The sequence below is a fragment of the Callospermophilus lateralis genome, chromosome 2 (genome assembly GCF_048772815.1).
Source record: "Callospermophilus lateralis isolate mCalLat2 chromosome 2, mCalLat2.hap1, whole genome shotgun sequence".
NCBI classification, from domain to species: domain Eukaryota; kingdom Metazoa; phylum Chordata; class Mammalia; order Rodentia; family Sciuridae; genus Callospermophilus; species Callospermophilus lateralis.
In genome coordinates this window covers 108,843,920-108,865,445 of record NC_135306.1, presented here as the reverse complement: position 1 = coordinate 108,865,445, position 21,526 = coordinate 108,843,920, and the positions used below count along the sequence as shown (strand labels likewise).

The window sequence follows — 21,526 nt, the reverse complement described above, 5'->3', positions numbered from 1 at the left end:
GTTCTGTTTGGGCTCAGTTCTGTTTACTGCTTGCTAGAAAGTGTCAGAGATAGGCATTCTCTTGGAAGAGGTACCTCCAAACTCTCCCAATCTCTCCTAGTCTGCTCATAGAGGAAATATACCTACAAGGAACAACAAGAAAAAAAATCAACTCTTTATTGTCACCAGTGAGAGCATCTGCCCCCACCTTACTAATCAGAACACTTAATTTAAAGTATCAATGTCTGTGTAGTGGCCCTTCCTCAGCAGCCAAAATAGTCAGCTAGGGAATTGGAGACCGACTGGTATTCTATCTGGAAGCCCAGCATATTCCTTGAGTCAGGACTCTGAATGTTAAACTATAAGTATCTGCATTATAGTTGCTGCATCCCACCTTAGGAGGCTCAAAGATCAGATGGAAAGGGAAAGTGGCAAGATGAAGAAAACCATAACCAAAGTCCAATTAATATCATTGGAAGGCTAGAAAGGCCCAGAAAGTCGATAATAACTGGTGAAGGAAAACGCAACAACAAAATCTGGAGTATAGTGAACAGTGGGAGAGGCCTGGGCCTGGAGGCAGTCTTGGACACAAGATTGACCCAGGTTAGGACCCTGGAGACCGTGCCATAGTAAAGGGCAATCTTCAGGGAACTCAAACATCATAGAAGAGTCGGACAAGCTGGTATCGAATGGAGAAAGTGATAGCACTGCCCAGGATCTGCAAGGAGAAATGGACTAGAATAAGAACCACGGAGAACAGGAGACAAAGAGGTATAAACTCCACCCTCAATCTCACCTGCAGCAGTAGCAGGAGCAATGTGAGGTTTCTCTCATGTATGGGCCCAAAGATTTTAAGTAGCAAGTTGATGAGAGTCATGTTGTTACACTCAGTAAAGGCACCATCCTCATTCTCACTCTGGCGCACTGTGACTAGCCTGAGGCTTTCTGCTACCTGGAGGGACCAGAGGTGAAGAGAAGTTCAGCTAATACCTACGTTTCAGGAATGGGGATCTACTTAATACTACCAGCCTCCCCTTGGATCTGATGTAGACCTAGGATCCCCATTTCCTGAGTTCAGAATGGTGGCCTGGGGCCTTACCTCCTTGTTACCTTGTTACCTTTAAAATAAAGGTGCCCAAGAAAGAAAGTCTCTTGGTCTTGAACTTGGAATAGCTCATCTCCAGTTTGCCTGTTTTGGTATTGAGTCTGCAGGGGGGAAGACAGATTCATGTGATCGGCCCTCTAGTCAAAGACCTCTCTCCTCCCTGTAGTTAATTACTAGGAAAAGCACTGAATGTGGAATCAAACAACTTGAGATCTATTTCTGGCTCTGCTGTATGATCAGAACTGCAATGAACTTTAAATGAAATGATGCAAGTAAATATGCTTTGTAAATTATAAATGGCTACCTACAAGGGAAGAGTTAGCTCTTCCTTGGAGCCTACAAAGCAAATATATAGGCTGGCTTTAGATATCCCAAGTGAAAAGCTATGATGCCCCAAAGTGGCTACCTGGGTATACGGTGACGAGGGCAGGGGATGATATGCAGGAGCTGAGGCAGTGAATAGAGGAAGTTGAACACCTGTGGCATGAAGAAGAGTAGCATGGTCTTGCTGAAGTGTCCCAAGATGCCCACCACGGCAAAGGTCATGCCAGCAAAGTAGCAGAAGGTATCTCCCACAAATACTCGTGATGGATACCTGTGTAGGAAAGAACATCTGAACCAGTGGCAAGAGACATTACCAATACTCTCTCCCACATCACACACTCTCAGCAGTGAGCTCACCCTGACCCTAGTTTTGAGAGGAGGCTATAGTTGTCACAGCCACTCTACAAGACCCAAGGCCCTGAATTCATCTATTCCTGGGGGCTCCATAGCATACATCCCCAACTTATACTCAGCAGAGAATAATTTCAGAATACTATCAGGCTGTGTAGCTCAGTGGTAGAGTACTTGACTGGCATGTGCCAAAGCCACAGCTTTTTAAGCAACACGGGGAAAAGTGACAGAATGCTACTATCTGAAGACCCAGAAAACAGTCAATGAAGGTATGCATAGATTTAGCCTCTCCATTAAGAGCTAGGTTGTTATCAGGACTATCTTTGCCAGGTGTTCAGATAGTTGTCTTCCTTATCCACCAGGCTACTTACCAGTTATGATAGAATAATCCCAAGGTGGTGAAAAAAAAGGGTATCATGAAGTAGAGGGAAAATACATGATCATCTCGATAATCACCTTTGGAAGCAAGGAAAAAGGAAAAGTGAATACCCATACTTTTCTGTGTGCTCTCATCCTATTTTTGTTTGTATTCCCAGCTATATCATCCAGCTCACCCAAGTCACTTTTAAGAACCTATTACCCCCTTTTAGGTCACCAGGCAATTTCAAGTGTTCTACCATTTTATGGAAGCAATCAAAAACTGGTTAATGTCTTAAATTTGGTTTAGTCATTCTGACTTCAATTTGAACACCAGCTTTACTTCCTAGCTATGTGATCTTCCATGTCACATAAGTGACTTTCCTCATCTGTAAGATAGGACAAATGATAACACCTGTTACAGAATGGTTTCAAGATTTAAATAACATGTTTTAAAAGTATTTAACATTAATAAGTACTTGTTGATATCCATCTGTCAAAGACTACCAGAAACACATTGATAGTCAAAATTGGGTTTACTAACATAAAAAGGGTGATTATAGAGACTACACACCATAGGGAAACATAGAATTTCATTCTGGTGGGGTATTAGGAGAGGCTTTTTATAGGATTCATTTTAGATAATTCTGGGGGAGGTAGAAGGAAATAAGAATTGTGCTAATTCTATGATTAAGCATCTTAATATATAATTAGTATATATAATTATATATATCATATTTTATATATATATATATAGATATATATTTTTTAAACCTAAAAAGCAGGAGGAACCATTGTTACTGGAAAGAAGCCAGGATCTCTCATGCTAAGAGGGGTTCTTGGTCATTTTTGTGGGTATCTCATGGTTTGTCTGTGCTCAGAAATGATTGTGAGGGAAGAGTCTGGTTTTTGCTGTGTTCCATCATGGTCAGAGAGTGATTTTGATGCTGGGGTCTGTGAAACTGTTTCTGTACAATAGAAGATACAGCCTTGCTATTTGTGCCACTCCAGCTATAAATGACAGAGCTATTTTTCTTTCTCAAATTTGATAACTCTCTATTGTTATTTACAAAGTAAATAGTCTCCATTATCTTTTATAATTACTCACATATTGTTTCTTTTTTCCTCCTGAATTCCCTAAAGCCATAAATAAGACAACTTCCTTAATACTCAGACTTCTCTTTCTCCCTATCCCAATCCCACCTACCTTCCAGCTCCACCAGGTTGAAGACAATGATGGAAGCAGAGATAACTAGAGACTGGCCAGCCTCTAGGCCATTAATCCCTGCTAGGATATTGATGGCATTGGTACAGAACACTGCCAGCAGCCCCATGTAGACATAGTAAAGGATCCCTGGGGGGAGACATAGTATGAAAAGAAGTTAATACCACCTAGGGAGGGAAGATTTAAGGATATTCTTTTGAGAAAAGTAATGAAAACACATCATAGGATAAAGAGTCACCAAAAAGGATCTGAGTAAACAGGGGAAGAACAGGAATACTTAGAGGAGAATGTGGAGAACTAGGAAGTGTGCTGTGTTGGATATCTCACAGCAATGAAGGGTATGAAGTAGGATGCCACAGGTGCAGTATTGATAGTGCTACTCACCTAAGTCCAGATGCAGGCCAAGAATTGGTCGGAAGGGCTTGGGTACCACAATGGTTGTGTTGCCAAAGTTGGTAAAATATACCATGAGGAGAGGTAGTGAGGCAGCTGTGGGCAGCAGTAGCTTATGGCGCCAGCGCAGATTGAGTACATCATCAGCAAAGCCCAAGAAAATCATGCAGCAGATGGCAAGAAGGGCACCTATCAGGGCCACAAACTGGGGGAGGCTCATAAATGTTATAATGCAACACTACCCGCCCTCCTAACAAGAAGTCCCGTCTTTTCAATTCGTTCCTCAGCCCCCTTACCCCAGTCCAAATAACCCCAACTCTTTCACCTCCCAGGCTCCAGCCAGTGACTCCCATTAACTCACTTACTTCATGATGGGGGAATGCCTTACATTGCTCCTCCACAAAGCAATTCAGGAAAGGAAAAGGGATGAAGCAGAAGAGGATGATAAGGAAAACTGCACCACTGATCACTCCCTGGGATTCTGGGCTGAGGTCCAGCAGCAAGGGTTCAGTGAAGGGGGGGGGGGGGGGGGAAGAAAGGGGGCGTGGTCACTTACTAGTGCAGATGTTACAGAAACCCATAATGGTCTTCTTCTCAGTTCTTTGGCGGGGCGGGGCTGAGGAGGGCACCGCTGCTGGAGTTCCTGACACACCCATCCATCCTTTCCCCAGGCTAACCAGTTCTTTCTAACACCTCCCTCTTTCCAGGGTTCCTTGGTTAGCTCTCGGTCGCGTGCAAAGTCAAGCACCTCAGTCTTCGCCCCTGCCTACCCACCAGATCCCCTACTCGCCCGCCCGATCCCCTGCCCGGGACACCGTGTGCCGCCGCTCACATCTGCTGCCGAGTGGTTTTGTTGAGGTCTTGGCCACAGAGGCGCGCGGCGATAAAGTGGCCATGGAAGGCTGGGATGAGGGTGAGTGTAGCCACAAATCCCAACAACGAGCCGATCAAATTCACCAGCAGCGGCACAGGCAAGTCCGGAAAGGCCCACATGTTAACCCGCTAGGGGCACCGCTCCGCTGCCTACTCAGCTAACTGGCAAGCTAGGCAGTAGCCCTGAGGCCTCAGCATTGGCCGCTCCTCACAAGCAGAGTCAGCCGCAGCAAAACCCAACAACTCTTATTTGACCCGCCCTCGGGATCCCCAGAAAGCTTTACAAAGCAACCTCGGCTCTGCCCGGCTGCACCTGCCCATCCAGAGTTTCCGCCCGGATCTTGATTGCAAAAGAACTATCAACACGGAAGGAAGCGACGCCATTTTTAATACGGGCACTAGCGAGGGAACAGAAGTGTTAATTTAAACTACACTTTTGTTCCAGAGTAGAGTCATGACAAAAGTAGTGGAGAAACGATTAAAGAAAGACAAGTAAGAGCGGATACTCTCCTAATACTATATTAAAGATGTACATCCCAGGGCGGAAATGCCCCCTGCCCGGTTCCAAAATGAACGCCTTCATTGTACCACGTGTTCGACACTACTCACACTCTCTCCACGTCAGTTTTGGCTAGGTCGCCCCCGCAGGTCACGTTTAAAGGGCCAGTACCCGGCGCTTAATCCGGGATGCCTTGGAGCCAGGAAGATGGCTACTGGAAGCCGGGGGACGAGCGGGAGGAACGAGGGTGTGGAACCTCACCTATTGGTCAAATAACCTGTTGTCAACATAGTCGAAGTCAAGGTAAACACAACTCGGTTTCCATAAGCGCAGCTGCAATTTAGAAGGATGATGTAAATTCTAAAGCGTAGACTTTTGAAAAGCCCCTCCCACTCTGTACTTTTCCCTCAACATCCCACCCACCTCCGGCCCCCACTGTAACAGTTCGTTGCCCGGCAACCCCGTGTGGCACCTCACTACTGAAGGAACTGGAGTGCCTTTAGGTCTTGAATTTAACTCGGGACTCTTGGATCACTGCATTGTGCCAAGTTCCCAGAACAAGCAGATGGAGGCCTAGGCATCGGAAAGGACTAAGGAGACAGGAGAACCAGATCCCACCTGGCTTCTTGTGAGCCTGCGCATTTCCTCCTAGTCAGGTTTCTTTCTCCACATTGCTGTACTTTTGTTTGACACTTTTCTCCTGCAATTAACAGTTCACCTGCACTTTCATTCTCTTACACACACACACCCCACAAGCAAATTACTTCCATTCTTCAGACAGGAAATCACAACCTGGAATTAAGAGATGACTCAAATAGTCTCATACTTTGTCCATCCTTTCCAATATGTCATACTTTAGTTGTCAGGATAGGACTGCCTCTTTTTAGGCCAAAGACAATCTTTCCTTTCTCTCATATCAGGTATAAACTGCCCTTTCTACTTGAAGGTGGCTATAATTAACAACAACAACAACAACAAAATGTATTAAATACATACACATATACTCCCACTAATTTACTGGATAATATTCCATCAGATTTTGTTTTTCTGTGTTTGTGCGTGCAAAGTCTCTGGAGGCAAGTGTTTTCCTTTCCACAGGGTGTCCCCATGGGGCTAAGGACACAAGGATATGTGTGTACAAGGCATCATCACATGTATCTGTATCTGGAAGATGAATAGAGAGTAATTGGTGCACATGGAGGGTGCAACAGGTTGTGACCAGAGAAAGTGAGAGGGCCTTAAAGAAGAGAATTTTCTCAAAAGATTTCAGTAAGTGGTAAGAGTAGAAAATCCTTTCTTCCACATGGGAGAGTGAGAGTGAGATGCTAGGAGCAGGTGGAAAGGAGGAGCTTGAGTGATCCCCAGAGAAGGCACCACTCAGTTATCTTGTTGATCAGAAGCCTAGCCGGCTGAGACTCCCTGGAGGTCTGAGATATAATCTGTATCTATTTTATTATTATATTGTTAGAAGGCCAATCCTCATAAATTTTCCTTCCCACCTGGCTTAAGCCCTAAAATCTCTTTACTCTTCTCCAAAAATCATCATCCCATCCATCCCCTTGAATAAGAGGACAATACACCAAGGATTCATCATCCATATATATATGTTACCATCAGAAAATGGTTACCTAGATATTTGTCATATAATTTGAATAATTTTGTTCCCATAATGGTAAATGCCCAATTGATTATCAGACTAATCAGAGAGAGAAACAAACATATGACTCACTTGAAAATTTGGGCCTTTTCTAGTAAAAGTTCAAAGCAGTAGCTGAATGCTGAAAAACAGTCATTAGGATTTATAAATCATCTGAGTTGTTACTGGTCTTGGGCTGAGCAGGCAATGTCTACAATGTACATTTTCTTCTGAGCAGCCCTGAGCTCCAAGTAAGTAAAACCAATCCACTTTTTTTTTTTTTTTTGGTGGGGGGGCCGGTATGAGAGATTGAACTCAGAGGCTCTTTACCCTTGAGCTACCTCCCTAGTCCTTTTTATTCTATTTTATTGTTACTGGGGATTGAACCAAGGGCTCAACTACCCAGCCACATCCCAAACCCTTTTTTATATTTTGTTTTGAAAAAGTGTCTTGCTTAGTTGCTTAGGGCCTCCTTAAGTTGCTGAGGATGGCTTTGAACTTTCGCTCCTTCTGCCTCAGCCTCCCGAAAGTTGATGGGATTACAAACATGCACCACCATACTCAGCCCCTTTTATTTACTGAGACAGGGTCCTGCTAAATTGCTGGGGCCAGCCTTGAACTTGTGATCCTCCTGCTTCAGCCTCCCAAGTCACTGGAATTACAGATGTTCCCCCACTGTGCCCACTCCAATCCATTATTAAGTTCATTTCCAGAATAAACTTTTACTGAAAATATTTCACAGTATTTAAAAAGACCATGAGACTGCTATTGATAGTCCAGGACTGTGACAGTTATAGGACCCTAATTGTACCTCTGTCCAGGCAGCTGAGTTGCTCCTTGCCCCCTGCCATTTCACAATACTGGAATTGAATGCAGAGTTGCTCTAACACTGACCTATATCCCCAGCCCTTCTTATTTTCTTATTTTGAGACAGGGTCTCACTAAGTTGCCTAGGCTTATCATGAATTTGTGATCCTTCTACCTTAGCCTCAAGTAGTGGGATTGCAGGCATGCGCCACTGCCTCTGGCACTGTGTCTTTTTACCCCTCCCCTATCAGTCCAGCTAGCAAAAGTCCTTAGTTGAAAGCAAGCCCTAGGAGCTCCCATTCCATTCCAAAGATGGAAATACAGAAATTCTTAGTGTTTTCATATATATTGGAATATTTTCTGTTACATTTCTTTTTTTTTTTAAAGAGAGAGAATTTTTTTAGTATTTTTTTTTTTTTTTTTTTTTTTTTAGTTTTCGACAGACACAACATTTTTGTTTGTATGTGGTGCTGAGGATCGAACCCAGGCCGCACGCATGCCTGGCGAGCGCGCTACCGATTGAGCCACATCCCCAGCCCTACATTTCTTAAAATTACAAGCAATTTGAAAATCCTTACTTATATACATAGGAAACTCTTTAAGTAAAATAGGGAACACAAAGTGATATAAATGCAATTGCTTCCCCCAAGGAGAACTTTGGCATATTTCAAGTACCTTGATTGAACATGAGGGAAGAGAGATGAGTAAGACATGGTCCTCACTCTTAAGCAATTTCCTGATGAACAGAAAAAACAAACATTTAAACAACCAGCTAGACTGTAATGCAAAATGAAATGGTTGCTTGAGGTCTAACTAATTCATGTAAGACTGAATTTGGAAGCACATCTGGCAGCATAGGACCAAGCACCTAGTGGAGGAGTTGAGGAAATGAATCTGAACTCAGAGAACTGAGATCCTTGGGAGGTCCAAATTTTCCTAAAGAAGGATTCTTGGTAGAAGAGGGTCTTTTGCATGTGGACACTTCCTGCAAAGTCTTCTCCTCTAATCCTGATTGCTCTGCCCACTCAACACTCCCTCGTGGGTTCTGGATCTGAGCTTTTCCTCCCTTGATTTCACATCTTCTGCTCCCCTGATACTAGAAATGGAAACTCTAGGAATCCCCATTGTTTTTGGAGTTTGGTGATATTGTGTGAGCAGGGCCATAGCAAGATTACCTCATCACCCACTTCTCCCCATTACTCCTTACCCTGGAATTTAAAGATACCTCAGACTCTTCTCTGCCTCACATGACCCTGCTGCCAACCTGCCAGGTCCTTCCTAGCCTTAAAACCCATGGTTTAGAAGGTGTTGGTTATTCTCCTGTACTCATTCTTTAGACAACCAAATGGATTTGGAAGATATTTAACACCTTCCTTTCTACCTCTCTGGAAGGCACTATGTGCCAGAGACCTTCCCATATGTGTAAGAAGGGGCTCTTGGGGCATAGGAATGCCTTTGAATTCTTCTGTAGGTTTTTCTTTCCCCAGAAAGCAGATAAGCCCCAAACCTATAGGGATGGAATACTTTCTAAAACTAGGAAAAGGGTAGGTTCTGAGACCAGAGATTGAACAATATACCTACAACACCATTTTGGGGGAAACTTGTTGGGATATCACATATTTGGGGCTTTGGGTTTTTTTTTTTTTGGGGGGGGGAGGATTTGTCTTTGAAGCTCTCACCACTGTGTTGTCCTTGAACTCCTACTTTTTTTTTCCCAACTCCTGGGTTGAAATGCTGCTCCCATCTCTGCCTCCTGAGTAGCCAGCTCTACAAGCCTGCACTACTGCATCTGTGGGATATCACCTACATATTTGGATGGTATAGTCTTCTGGCCAAATCTATTGATAGTCCAGTGCTACATTACCAGCTCCCTTCTCATTACCACCCTCTCTACATGTGCTCCATAGGCAGGAGCTGTTACTATGGAAATATATTATTTTTAAAAACAGATGCATCCTAGGGCTCAGGAAATATCTCCAGAACAAACCCACACGAGGATGAGGAGGTTTAATTGGTGATCTTCCTAGGTCCTAGCTCCAAGGGAAAGGAGGTTGGTGGGTGATGGAAGGAATTCAAGGCTCCATGTTCTATTCTCAACCTTTACCAGGTTCAGGTTCCGGTTTCTGTCATATCAACAGGAACCCTGCCAGGCACTTCTTTCTGAGAGGGATGCCCTAAGCCTCTCTACCCTGGGCCTAGCTTCAGTCAGGGAATGGGAACCTAGAAGCTGCTGAGCCTGGGGGTGTTGGGAGAAGGGGGCAGTGGTTTCCACAGGGGTCACCGCCTTCTTAACCCCACAGGCGCCTAACTTGAAGAAATCTAAGATGAGTAGGGGAAGACGGAGGCGGCGTCTCAGATAAGTGAAGTTACTCTTGCCTTGAGCTGGGATGAAGGGGTGCATCCCGACCGCAAGATGGGGTGGAGGCGGTCAAAGAACCTGCCTATTTTTCAAGCCAGGAACCCGCTTTGCTCGCTGCTCATCCTCCCGCCCTACTCCAGCTCTGAGCGCCAGGCTGGCCGGCCCCGCCCCGCGCGGGGTGCGGCTCCTTTAAGGGCGGGTGGGGGCGGGGCGCCGGCCGTGTTGTCAGTGTCAGCTCTGCGCACGCAGACCTCCAGGAGCCGGTGCCGGTCCGCGAGCCCCGTAGTCTCCGCAGATCAGTCCCCGCCCGGGTCCGGCGGGGCCCGCGCGGTGGGAGGAGTCGGGCGCTGGCCCGCTACTAGTCCAGGTTGGACTGCAGGACCTAGCGACAAGGGACCCGGGCAACAGAGAGGACCCCTGCGTCGCGACCCCTGAGGACCTCTTCTCGATCTGTGGCTCCCACCAGCTCCTGGCACTCTGCTCAACAGAGCCCCCGAGCCCGCGCGCCCAGCCCCGGGGGAGCCCGCCCCCGCCCCGCGGCCCGCCCGGGCCATGCTCCCCCGGGGCAGCGGCTGAGCCCGCCGGGACCGGGACCCGAGCCGGCGCAGAGCATGGCTCTGGGCTGGGGGCAGCAGGACGTGGGCTGGGCGGCCCTGCTTTTCCTCTTCGCAGCCTCACTGCTCACGGTGTTTGGCTGGCTGCTGCAATATGCCCGGGGTTTATGGCTGGCGCGGGCCCGGAGGGGCCGGGGCTCGGGAACCGCCTTAGCCACGGAGCCGGGGGGTTCCTTGCGTGAGCTGGGCGTGTGGCGCTCGCTGCTGCGGCTTCGGGCTACTCGGGCCGGCGCCCCGGAGGAACCAGGAGTCCGGGGCCTCCTGGCGTCGCTCTTTGCCTTCAAGTCTTTCCGGGAGAACTGGCAGCGGGCTTGGGTGCGAGCGCTGAATGAGCAGGCCTGCAGGGACGGGGTGAGTTGGACGGAACCCCTGAGGTCCCTTTAGCTTTTCCTTCCAGTAGAGGGACTGCTCATACTAGGAGGGAGAGATGGGGGCGGGGAATCAACTGGGGAACCCCATGACTTCTTTTCCCTCCCAGTTCAAATGGTGCAGGTGAGGATGGGTGGGGGTTGTAAAAATCCAGTTATGTCCCAAATCTATTTTTGTGGGCTAGGTACTCTCTGGCTCCAAACACAGGCACAAGTTACCGTTCTCATAGCAACGCTAATCCCTCTGCCTGAGGGCACTTCCGCCTAGTCTGAGTGCTGGTTGGGCAAGGGGAGATAGGTGCACCTGCTGGAGGAATTTGCCTGGTCCTCATGCCACCACACCCAGTTAACATTTCATGCTCCAAATCCTTGATGTGGCCAGGGACATTCACAAGGAACATGAATTACCCCCATGCTTATCAGTAATTTCACTGCCACAAACATATCCTTTTCCTCAATGCTGATCTGCAGTGTATTTGTTGAGGGGGAAAATATCCAGGAAAGAGCAGATTGGAAATCCATCCTTTCCAATAAATGAACTTGGAGTTGCCTCTTGAGGGTCAGTCACTACCCAGCCCAGCCTACTTCCTCCTATTGCACCATGGGCATCTGGCCTCCCAGGAAGTGGGGCAGGAAGCATGATCATGAGACCAAGGTTAGGTGGAAGGCAGAGGTCTCCCTCTTCTGGGCCCTCTCCCATCCTGGCCCAGCAACCTCTCCTTGCCTTCACAGTCTATCGGTGTCTTGCTCAGAGGGGTCTCCATTTCCAGACTCAAGTCTAGAGGTTTTGCCCTACTAGCTCCCCAAATGCCCAGAAACAGAAGTGGCCACAAGTTGCGCTGTTTCCTTTTCCCAGCTGGCCAGCTGAAAGCCAAGTGATATCTGTCAGTTTATACCTTGAACCCATCCCTCTTCATGCACCTTGTCCCTGGGTCAGAATCAACTCCCTAGGACAGCTGACTCAGCTGGACATTGGCCTCCCTTGCAGGGGGTGGGGAGATTGAGGTTCCAAGCATCCATCTCCCTGTCTGCCTTGGCCTGGTCTTTGAAGATGAGAGCTATCAGAGCAGAGAAATTGGCTTCCCTTGGTTTTGCCAGGCATGTGAACCCTGCAGATTTGTTTCTTCCACCTCAAGACTCAAGAAAGAATTGGCGCCTATTCTGTGCCTCTTAGTTCTTCCCATCCTGCTCTTCACAGCTGTGGTTGAATTAGGGAAGAGCTCTTTCAAGACCTAAGCTAAGGAGCTTTCTGCTCTAATACTATCCTGCTGTCTCTCTTGAGGAATTAGCTAGGACCCTGGACATTTGAGCCCTCTGAACTTGCTTCTTTTCCCAGTACCTCTGGTGAAGTTTCCAAGGCCATGCTGAGCAGTTCTTCATTCCTAAGAATATAGATAGAGTCATACTCTTGAGCTTTCACATCCTATTGAAGGCCTGGCCTCATTTCTCCAGCTCTTATCTTGCAATAAGTGACCCCACTGTTTTCACCCTTAGCTCAGTTCTGTCTCTCTCTGCCCAGCTATTATATAATATTGTTGAAAATATACTTTATTTTTTTCCTATGTACACCTCTTTTTGGATATATGATGAGGGAGAGAAGGGAGGCTCCTGGTATTCCAGAAGGCATCCAGGATCTGCAGTCTAAAGCTATCTAGTCTCAGGAGTAGTCTAACTTTGCAGTTCTCACCAGCCTCTAGCAGTTGCAATCCCCTAGAGAGGTGGGTCTTGAGGGAAATACCTCTTGTCCTGAAACTCTGAGCCAAGGTGAGGCCAGAAGCCAGCCTGCAGCTGAGGCATCCGCAGTGCCTGGACCCAGCCAGCAACTAAGCAGGCCAGCCATGTGGGGGTAGCTCCAGAGAACTGATCCTGTGCCCACATTACTTCCTCAGAGCTCCATCCAAATCGCCTTTGAGGAGGTGCCCCAACTCTCACCCAGAACCAGCATTAGTCATGTGACCTGCGTAGACCAATCAGAGCGTACCATGGTAAGGGATGGCAATCCCCTCTTTGGGGCCTAAGCAGGGTTGACCCCAAGGATTCCCTTTAGTCTGAGGGTTCTTAACCTAGAGAATCTGTGGATGCTTTAATAATCTAAGGATTGGTTTCATGAGGTCAGAGAATTCCATTAAAGTTATGGGCAAAATGTTGTATGTGTGTATATATCTGTATTTTTCTGGGGAAAGGAGTCTGGCTTTTGTCTGATTCATTTAGGTGCTTATGGCTCCAAAGAGGTGAAGCCCCAAGGGAGATGGAAAGGGTCTGCTGAACCATCACAGGGCAGGGCACAGCAGGGTGAGCGCCCTGCCTCCATGCCTGACCCTGCCTCACCTGTCTCAGGTGCTGCGCTGCCAGCTCTTTGCTGAGGAGGTGCGGTTCCCAGTCTCTGTGACCCAGCAGTCTCCAGCTGCCGTTTCCATGGAGACCTACCACGTCACTCTGACACTGCCACCAACACAGGTGGATAGAAACATGGGCAACTGAGTTGGATCGGGGGAACAGTTCAATTGGCCCAGCATTTTCTGTTTGGTTCCTCTCTGGGGTAGAATTTGTCAAGGGAGGGTCCTGGAGAATTGGGAGTGGGGCAAGTCAATCCAATCTCTTTGTCCCTGTTCCTAGTTGGAAGTCAACCTGGAGGAAATCCCTGGTGAGGGGCTGCTAGTGTCCTGGGCCTTCACTGATCGCCCAGATCTCAGCCTGATGGTGCTTCCCAAGCTGCAGGCCAGGGAGGTAAGAAGAGAAGACTGGAAGAGAATAGGCAGAACAGCGAGGCAGGCAGAGCAGGAACTCCAACTCTTCATTCTCCTTTCTGCAGAGAGGTGAGGAGCAACTAGAGCTCTCAACAATTGAGGAACTGATCAAGGATGCCATAGTCAGCACACAGCCAGCCATGATGGTCAACCTCAGGGCTTGCTCTGCTGCTGGAGGCCTGGTGAGTAGAAACCCAAAGAAAAAGGTTTGCATGCACCCTATCCCCAGGGCACTATATCAGGATTATTACTCTTTTTACCTCCTTTTAGGTACCCAGTGAGAAGCCACTCGTGATGCCCCAGGCTCAGCCATCCATCATCAGACCCACCCGGTTATTCCTACGGCAGCTTCGAGCATTTCATCTAGGAAGTGAACTGAGAGGTGAGAGGTAGAAGCAGCTAGAGGACTGCCAAGGCCATGGTCACAGGTACTCCCTGTCATTCTGCCATAGCTTCCCATATTTGGTCTGAGCATCTTCCAACTTCTGGTTACTCACAGGCAATGAGGAACTGTGCTGTGTAGCTGAGCTTGACAACCCCATGCAACAGAAATGGACCAAGCCTATGAGGGCTGGTCCTGAGGTGGAATGGACAGAGGACCTGGCTCTGTAAGGAATGACCCCACCCCCAACCCCTGCTCCCATGGGCAGACTGAGGATGAAACCCTTCTAGCATAGCTCTGGCATGAATCAGTTCTGCATTCAGTAGACTTTGGTGTGAGCCTCTATCATATTCCAGGCCCTAACCTAGGTCCTGGGGATATAGACATGACCAAGATATAGCCCCAACCCCTAGGTTAATCACAGGCTTGAGGCAGTGACAGATGTACATAGAAAAGATAGTACAAGCATGCCAATGAGATTCACACCTCATGGGGTGGGGAGGTAATTCTCATAGTGGAATAAGGATCGGAGTAGGCTTCATGGAGGAGGTGGCATGGAGTAACAGAGTGTGAAAGTATTCTTGGCAGAAGGAACAGCTTGAGCAAATGGAAGAGGGTGGTTTGGGATTGAGTGATCAGCTAGTCAGGGTAGAGTAGGGCTGGAGCATTTGAATGCCTGCCTAAAGAGAGCTATCTACGCTCAGGCTCTGCCCCATTCTCTTGGGAAGATGGAAGAATTGAAGAATAGGATAATCTGATCAGAGCTCCAGTACTCTAATTTATGTATCTATCTTTCTGCCTCTGGCCTGTGATGGATCCAAGAGTGGGTTCAGTATACTAATCTTCCCCCTCCCTGGTATGTCTTGGCCCATAGGGATCTAGGCCCCCAGAGCCGGGAGCTGACCCTCAAAGTGCTAAGGAGTGGCAACTGTGGAGACAGTGAGTGTGGGGCAAAAGGGGCACTCTGGGTGGGTACTGAGTAGGGCCTGGTCATGGGTCCAGCTCACAGTGCCACCCCTGTCCCCAGCTGAGCTCCTGGGCCAGGCCACACTGTCTGTGGGCCCCCCCTCCAGACCACTATCTCGAAGACAGGTGTGCCCACTCACCCCAGGGCCAGGGAAAGCCCTGGGCCCAGCAGCCACCATGGCAGCAGAGGTGAGAAGCTGATCCCTTGGGGGGAGGGGAATGGGTGGTCACAGGGCCTGGGTGGACTCTGAGGCCCTGACACCTTGCCCTCCCACCCCTTGGCAGCTGCAGTATGAGGAAGGCTCCCCTGGGAACCTGGGCACACCTACTCCCTCCACTCCACGCCCCAGCATCACACCTACCAAGAAGATTGAGCTGGATCGGACCATCATGCCTGATGGCACCATTGTCACCACTGTTACCACTGTCCAGTCCCGGCCCCGTGTAGAGGGCAAATTAGGTAAAGAGGAGGAGCTTAGAAGCCCAGCTCTAGCCAGGGGCTATATACTGTAAACCCATGGCAGAACAGGGAAAGAGAACCATGTTTCTTGGCATTCTGCTCTCATCCTGCCACTTCTTCCTCATGATCTCTCTCACACTTTTCCTTACATCCCTCCATTTCTCCAGCTACTCCTCTCACCCTCAGATCTTTCTGTATCTACCAACCCCTCATACAGGACTCTTGCTCTTCTACCTGTCCACATTCCCTTCTGTCTTTTCATGGGTCTCTTTCCTTCTCTGACTCCAGTCCCAACTGACTAATTGTCCTTTCCTTCACTTTGAACTTTCTAACACCCTGGAGACCCTCCAACACACCTAGTAGCCTCTGTGGCATTCCTCCCTCAGTGGCCCTCAATCATACTTCTTTCATCTTTAGGAGTCCATGGCAGTTCCCCTACCTCCAGGAGCCCCTGTACCTCCTCTGTACACTCTCCATATTTTTATGACATCTGCTCAAACTCTTAAATGGGCCCTATGGCACTTTCCTCACTCCCTTTGGTTCCTGTGGTATCTTATTGTCCCCTTAGCATCTTCTTAATCACCCTAGTGATTAATCATCCCTTAATCATTCTTACCTCTGAGTCAACCAAAGTCTGCATCTTGACAAAGATAGTAGGGGGGCCACTCTAAAGCACCTCCCAGCTCACTGACCCTCCCCCACCCACCAGACTCCCCTTCCCGCTCCCCGTCCAAGGTGGAGGTGACTGAGAAGACGACAACTGTGCTGAGTGAGAGCAGCGGCCCCAACAATGCCTCCCACAGCAGTAGCCGTGAGTGGGGAATGGGCATGTGTGACTGCTGGGCACTGATGCACTATAGTCAAAAACCACTTTGGGTGGGGCAGGAGGAGTTTGAGTCCAAGAAGATGCCAGGAGAAGTCAGATTATCTATTCTCTGGGCACCCAGCAGGGGAGAGTCACCTTTCCAATGGCTTGGACCCAGTAGCAGAGACAGCGATTCGCCAGCTGACTGAGCCCAGTGGGCGGGCAGCCAAGAAGACACCCACCAAGCGCAGCACTCTCATCATCTCTGGGGTTTCCAAGGTAACAGGGCTCTAGAGAAAGGAGCTGGGCTAGGGAAAAAGCCCTAATGGGTCACTTCTGCACATTAAAACTCATCCCTTCTGCCAGGTGCCCATTGCTCAGGACGAGTTGGCACTATCCCTGGGCTATGCAGCCTCCCTGGAAGCCTCAATGCAGGAAGATGCGGGCACCAGTGGAGGTCCCTCTTCACCTCCTTCTGACCCACCAGCCACATCCCCAGGACCTCTAGATGCCCTCTCTAGTCCCACGAGTGTCCAGGAAGCAGATGAGACAACTCGTTCAGATATTTCTGAGAGGCCATCGGTGGATGATGTGGAGTCAGAAACAGGGTCTACTGGTGCCCTGGAGACCCGCAGCCTCAAGGATCACAAAGGTGGGAAGATATTGGAAGGATGCCCCCTGCTTTTATACCCAGTATTGTGACCTGGGTCCTACTAAACAGTTAGCGACATGAGGGGCTCAGCTGACTTGACTTCTCCTTCCTTCCCTAAGGTGCAGGCAAGCCAGAGGAGAGAAGGGAACTTGTTGCTTCAGTTCCTGGCCTGGATCTGACAGGCTTGGGTGACAGGAAGGGATGCCAAATGATTTCCCTTTACCTCCATTTTTTTTTTTCCCTTCCTGGGTCTAAAGGCCTGTCTGCCTGCCTTTGTTTGTTTGTTTGTTTTTAATTCTTCCCCTTTGTGCTGAACCTACCCATACCCCATGAGTATAAGATATTCTACACTGGCCAATATAAGGATTATACCTCTCACAGTAACACAGGCCATGGACTGGTCTGGTAGATCTTTTTTTTTTTTTTTTTTTTGTACTGGGGATTGAACTCAGGGGCACTTAACCACTGAGCCACATCCCCAGCCTTTTTTTATATTTTATTTAGAGACCGAGTTGTTTAGCACCTTGCTAAGTTGCTGAGGCTGGCTTTGAACTTGTGATCCTCCTGCCTCAGCCTCCCGAGCCACTGTGATTATAGGCGTGCACCACCATGCCCGGCTGGTAGATCTAACTTTAAAGGCTTACCCTGAAACATATTACTCTGTTGACCAATGAGCCTATCAACCATGAATCTGTTTATGATTTAAGCCTACATCACTTCTTGGGATGATGAGATTCCTAAGTCCAAAGCCTGCTGTGTAAGCACCTTCTTCGTCCTCTTGGTCCTGAATTTACCTCACTGAAGTTTTGATGCACCACTTCCTGTGCACACCCTGGAATGCAGTAAATAAGTTAGTGTCAACCTACCTTTTTCTTCATGATTTATAGACATTGGGGGAACACTTCTGCATGGCCTTTGTCTCTCCATAAGAAAGAGCCCAATTCCAAGCTGTCCTCTCAGAGCAGCTGACCTGTGACATTCCTCTTTGGGCCAGAATCAGAGGGGCAAGTGCAACCATAGCTATGAACTCACCATTTCTTCCTCAAGATGGATAAAGTACATGTTTGCTTCTACCTTCCTAAGAAAGTCTGCCAGGGCACTGGTTCTGTTCCTCATTCTCTGACCCTCCATCCTTGGTCCTTTCTCTGTCTCTCTCACCTCACCCCCCCATGCCACTCTCTCTGCCTCAGTTACACCCTCTTTCCCCACAGTGAGTTTCCTGCGCAGTGGCACTAAGCTCATTTTCCGCCGGAGGCCTCGACAGAAGGAAGCTGGTCTGAGCCAATCACACGACGACCTCTCCAACACGACAGCAACACCCAGTGTCCGAAAGAAGGCTGGCAGCTTTTCTCGCCGCCTTATCAAGCGTTTTTCCTTCAAATCCAAACCCAAGGCCAATGGCAACCCCAGCCCCCAGCTCTGAGGGCCCTCCTTACCTCCTGAGCTAGGAGAGGGCAACAGTTCTCTCAGTCCATTCCCCACATCCTCTTCTGTACCCCTTCCTGGATTCCCAGTGCCAGGGCCAGGAGAGCCCTCGGGTTCCAGGAAACCCTGTCCAGCCTGGGCTTTGGAGCCAGTTGGAAGGGTACTTGCAGTGGGAAGTGTTCAAGAAGTGGGCATTCATTGCTGTGGACATAGAAGAACATTCATGGCTGGGAGTAAGAGATGGGCTCTGTCCTGGCATGTGTGGACATTCCTCAGAAGCCTTGGCCCCCTGCTGATACTGGCCCCCACGAGGAGTTCCAGGGTGCTCAGTTCCTCAGCAGGTCCTTCCTCCCTTATTTATTCTCTTTTCTATTTATATGCGTGGTCTAGGACCCTCAGCAAACAGATGACAGAAGGCATCTCCTAGGTGACCCTTCTTTTCTGTACCAGGAGGGTAGGTAATTCCCAGGAAGGGTTCCCATACCTCCCTCAGGTCCCTACTCAGACCAGCACCAGTGTCTGCCTCTGAGGACATTGGCGGCTCATAGGAAGCCAGGCCAGCGCCCGGGAGCCCGGGATGGGGGGCAGGTTCCCTACCTCCCTGCCTCCCCTCCTGCTCCTCATTCCTCCCTCCCCCTTTATTACCATTTTTGTACTTGATGATTTCTCCCTGAGCAATGACTCAGTTTGAAGGAGGGAACCAGGAGCCTGGTGGGAAGCCTTCCCCAGAGAGATGGCTTGAGGGGTTTTAAAGACTGTGAATGGAGCAAGAGCACGGCTGCACCTCTGTATGTTGGGGGATGATGACGTCCATTGCTGTGTGATGGCTTGGAATTTAATTTATTAAATTAAAGTCAAATTGGAGTTTATAATCTGGGCAATTGCTTATCCTTTGAAAAGGAAATAGACTTTGGATTGAAGAATGGAAAGATGAGAGATAGGGATCCAATTAGTGAGATGGGGCAAATGTTCCTGCATGGAAAAAGGTACATGTAGAGAGGATAGAAGAAGCAAGAGGCCTGGAAGGGTGAAGTTGCAGCAAAAATGTCTTATTAGCTAGTCCAGCATCTTCATCCCCTTTTCTCAAGCAGGCTGCTCCCTCCAGGACATAGTAGAGTTCAGAGCATGGACTCTACAATGAGACTACCTGGATTTGAGTCCCAGCTCCACTAATTACCCATGTGAGTTTGGGCAAGTTATAAAATCTGAGTTTTCTCATCTGTAAAATGGGGACTGTGGTAATAGCAGTTGTGGGTGAGATGAAAATGAGTAAAGTGCTTAGAAGTCTGCTACACATCATCATTGCTAAGTAAGTATCAACTATTGCCTCAGAAGAAACGAGGAGGGGGAAGTCTTACAAGTGTTTCATCATAATAAAAAGTCTTATTCCTAATTGTGGGCAAGTTTTAGCAATACCAGCAAATTCTGTCCCTGGTTCCTGTATTCCTGGATCTTATACAGACCTTAAACCAGGTAAGCTGTTACTGAGTCTGCCACAAACACACTGAGTGACCTTGAACAGGACACTAGTCCTTTCTGAATCTCAGTTTCCTCATCTCTGACGTAAAGATGATCTGAATAATCATTCAGGTTACCTTTAGCCTTGACATTCTATGACTTGCTTGCACCACAGAGGGTTCAAGCCATGTGCCTTTGGGTAGAGAGCATGAAATTGTTAATATTCCCTATGCTCCTGTCCATTTTAGTCACAGAAGATGGGATATTTAGAAGTGCAGGTATTTAGTATTTGGTTAATTTTTATATAGTAAAATGTTTAAATCTAGGTCTTGAAAACTCAAGAGAGATTTTTCAAGCTGTTTCCTGTAACCTGATAAATGTGACTTATAGTAGTTACCAAGGAGCAGTTTGTTTACCAGTATGATAGACAGGCAAACACCATGAACTTATAATATCATGGAAAACTTTTGTTGATGGAGGGCAGATCTCAGATTCCCACTGGACCTAGGATTGAATATATGGTAACTGGAAATTACACTCAGCTTGTGGTGCTGAGCACCCAAAGATCAATGCAGTCACATATTGTTATAGTGAAGATAATCCTGATCTCATTTCAAATATAGGGATTTTAAAAATTAATGCAGGGCTGGGATGTAGCTTGGTGGAGTACTTGCCTAGCACCACAAAAAGGCAAAAGAAATATGAAATATAATTTCATCAACTTTATCCATTTCACACTTTCAAAAGAGATCCACCTTTTTTAATGAGAATGAATTATGCTTTAATTTTTTTGTAGCAGCTTTTGTTTTTTTAAAGAGAGAGGTCAGAGACAGAGAGAATTTTTTTAATATTTACTTTTTAGTTTTTTTGGCGGACACAACATCTTTGTATGTGGTGCTGAGGATCGAACCCGGGCCACACGCATGCCAGGCATGGCCGGGCGAGCGCGCTACCGCTTGAGCCACATCCCCAGCCCTGTAGCAGCTTTTAAGGAACAAATCTCAGGGGCTGGGGCTGTAGCTCGGTGGCCGAGCACTTGCCTGGCATGTGTGAGGCACTGGGGTTGATCCTCAGTACCACATAAAAATAAACAAAAAACAAAACAAAAAAAGGCATTCTGTTCATCTACAACTACAAAAATTTAAAAAAAAAAAAAAAAAACATATCTCAGCATATGTCTGGATTATCCAGCCAAAATTGTGGCTTGTTTTCAACAGAAGCTGATTGAGGTGGAAGTAAACTATGCTAGACAACGACACTGCTTTAAGTTGCAGAAACAGAGATTGGTCCCAGAGCAATACTGAAAGTTTGCTCTGAAACCTATGTTGAAGTTCACACAGCTCTGTAACAACTTTTTCTTCATGAAATTGCTAAAATAAAGCTAATAGCCATTTTCATCACTGAAAATGGAATTAAAATGAAATTGGCATTTCATGAAGCACTATTATAAATGTACTTCTGAATGAATAAAGTTGATAAAAATATATTTTGTTATTTTTAATTTTTTTTTTTTAGTTGTAGATGGAATACCTTTATTCAAAACAAAACTTATGCACAAACTGGACATTTTCTTTTTTCTTTTGCAGTCCTGGGGAACAAATCCAGGACCTCCCATATACTAGGCAAACATTGTACCACCACTGAGCTATACCCCAGATCATGATCCATTTTAATGCATCTCTAAACCTATTTATATTGAACATTTAATGTGTTTTCTGATTATATAAATTAGGTTTATTTC

The 21,526-nt window shown here is 47.4% G+C and overlaps 2 protein-coding genes across 6 annotated transcripts; one reads left to right on the top strand and one right to left on the bottom strand.

Annotated features, from left to right (window-relative positions):
- Positions 1 to 140: 140 nt before the first annotated feature.
- Positions 141 to 4,934, bottom strand: Dpagt1 (dolichyl-phosphate N-acetylglucosaminephosphotransferase 1). 3 transcript variants are annotated; one of them, XM_076846284.1, is made up of 9 exons: positions 4,567 to 4,934; positions 4,100 to 4,220; positions 3,726 to 3,939; positions 3,324 to 3,470; positions 2,131 to 2,215; positions 1,491 to 1,679; positions 1,098 to 1,185; positions 776 to 931; positions 141 to 697 (listed from the first exon to the last, which is right to left on the bottom strand). In XM_076846284.1, exons 1-9 carry the CDS (start codon positions 4,725 to 4,727, stop codon positions 632 to 634), a joined length of 1,227 nt encoding a protein of 408 aa, XP_076702399.1. In that variant the 5' UTR covers positions 4,728 to 4,934; the 3' UTR covers positions 141 to 631. The 3 variants fall into 3 exon arrangements, with proteins under 3 accessions (XP_076702399.1, XP_076702400.1, XP_076702401.1); XM_076846285.1 differs by lacking the exon at positions 141 to 697 and having other exon boundaries at positions 844 to 931; positions 1,090 to 1,185; XM_076846286.1 differs by lacking the exon at positions 141 to 697 and having other exon boundaries at positions 847 to 931; positions 1,079 to 1,185.
- Positions 4,935 to 5,296: 362 nt separating this feature from the next.
- C2cd2l (C2CD2 like) lies at positions 5,297 to 19,244 on the top strand. 3 transcript variants are annotated; one of them, XM_076846283.1, is made up of 16 exons: positions 5,297 to 5,409; positions 9,850 to 10,873; positions 12,780 to 12,875; positions 13,228 to 13,347; positions 13,507 to 13,617; positions 13,703 to 13,819; positions 13,908 to 14,019; positions 14,137 to 14,245; positions 14,894 to 14,958; positions 15,047 to 15,174; positions 15,271 to 15,445; positions 16,155 to 16,256; positions 16,393 to 16,529; positions 16,617 to 16,902; positions 17,610 to 17,752; positions 18,114 to 18,202. In XM_076846283.1, exons 2-15 carry the CDS (start codon positions 10,520 to 10,522, stop codon positions 17,702 to 17,704), a joined length of 2,007 nt encoding a protein of 668 aa, XP_076702398.1. In that variant the 5' UTR covers positions 5,297 to 5,409; positions 9,850 to 10,519; the 3' UTR covers positions 17,705 to 17,752; positions 18,114 to 18,202. The 3 variants fall into 3 exon arrangements, with proteins under 3 accessions (XP_076702398.1, XP_076702396.1, XP_076702397.1); XM_076846281.1 differs by lacking the exon at positions 17,610 to 17,752 and having other exon boundaries at positions 18,114 to 19,244; XM_076846282.1 differs by lacking the exon at positions 17,610 to 17,752 and having other exon boundaries at positions 16,396 to 16,529; positions 18,114 to 19,243.
- Positions 19,245 to 21,526: the final 2,282 nt, after the last annotated feature.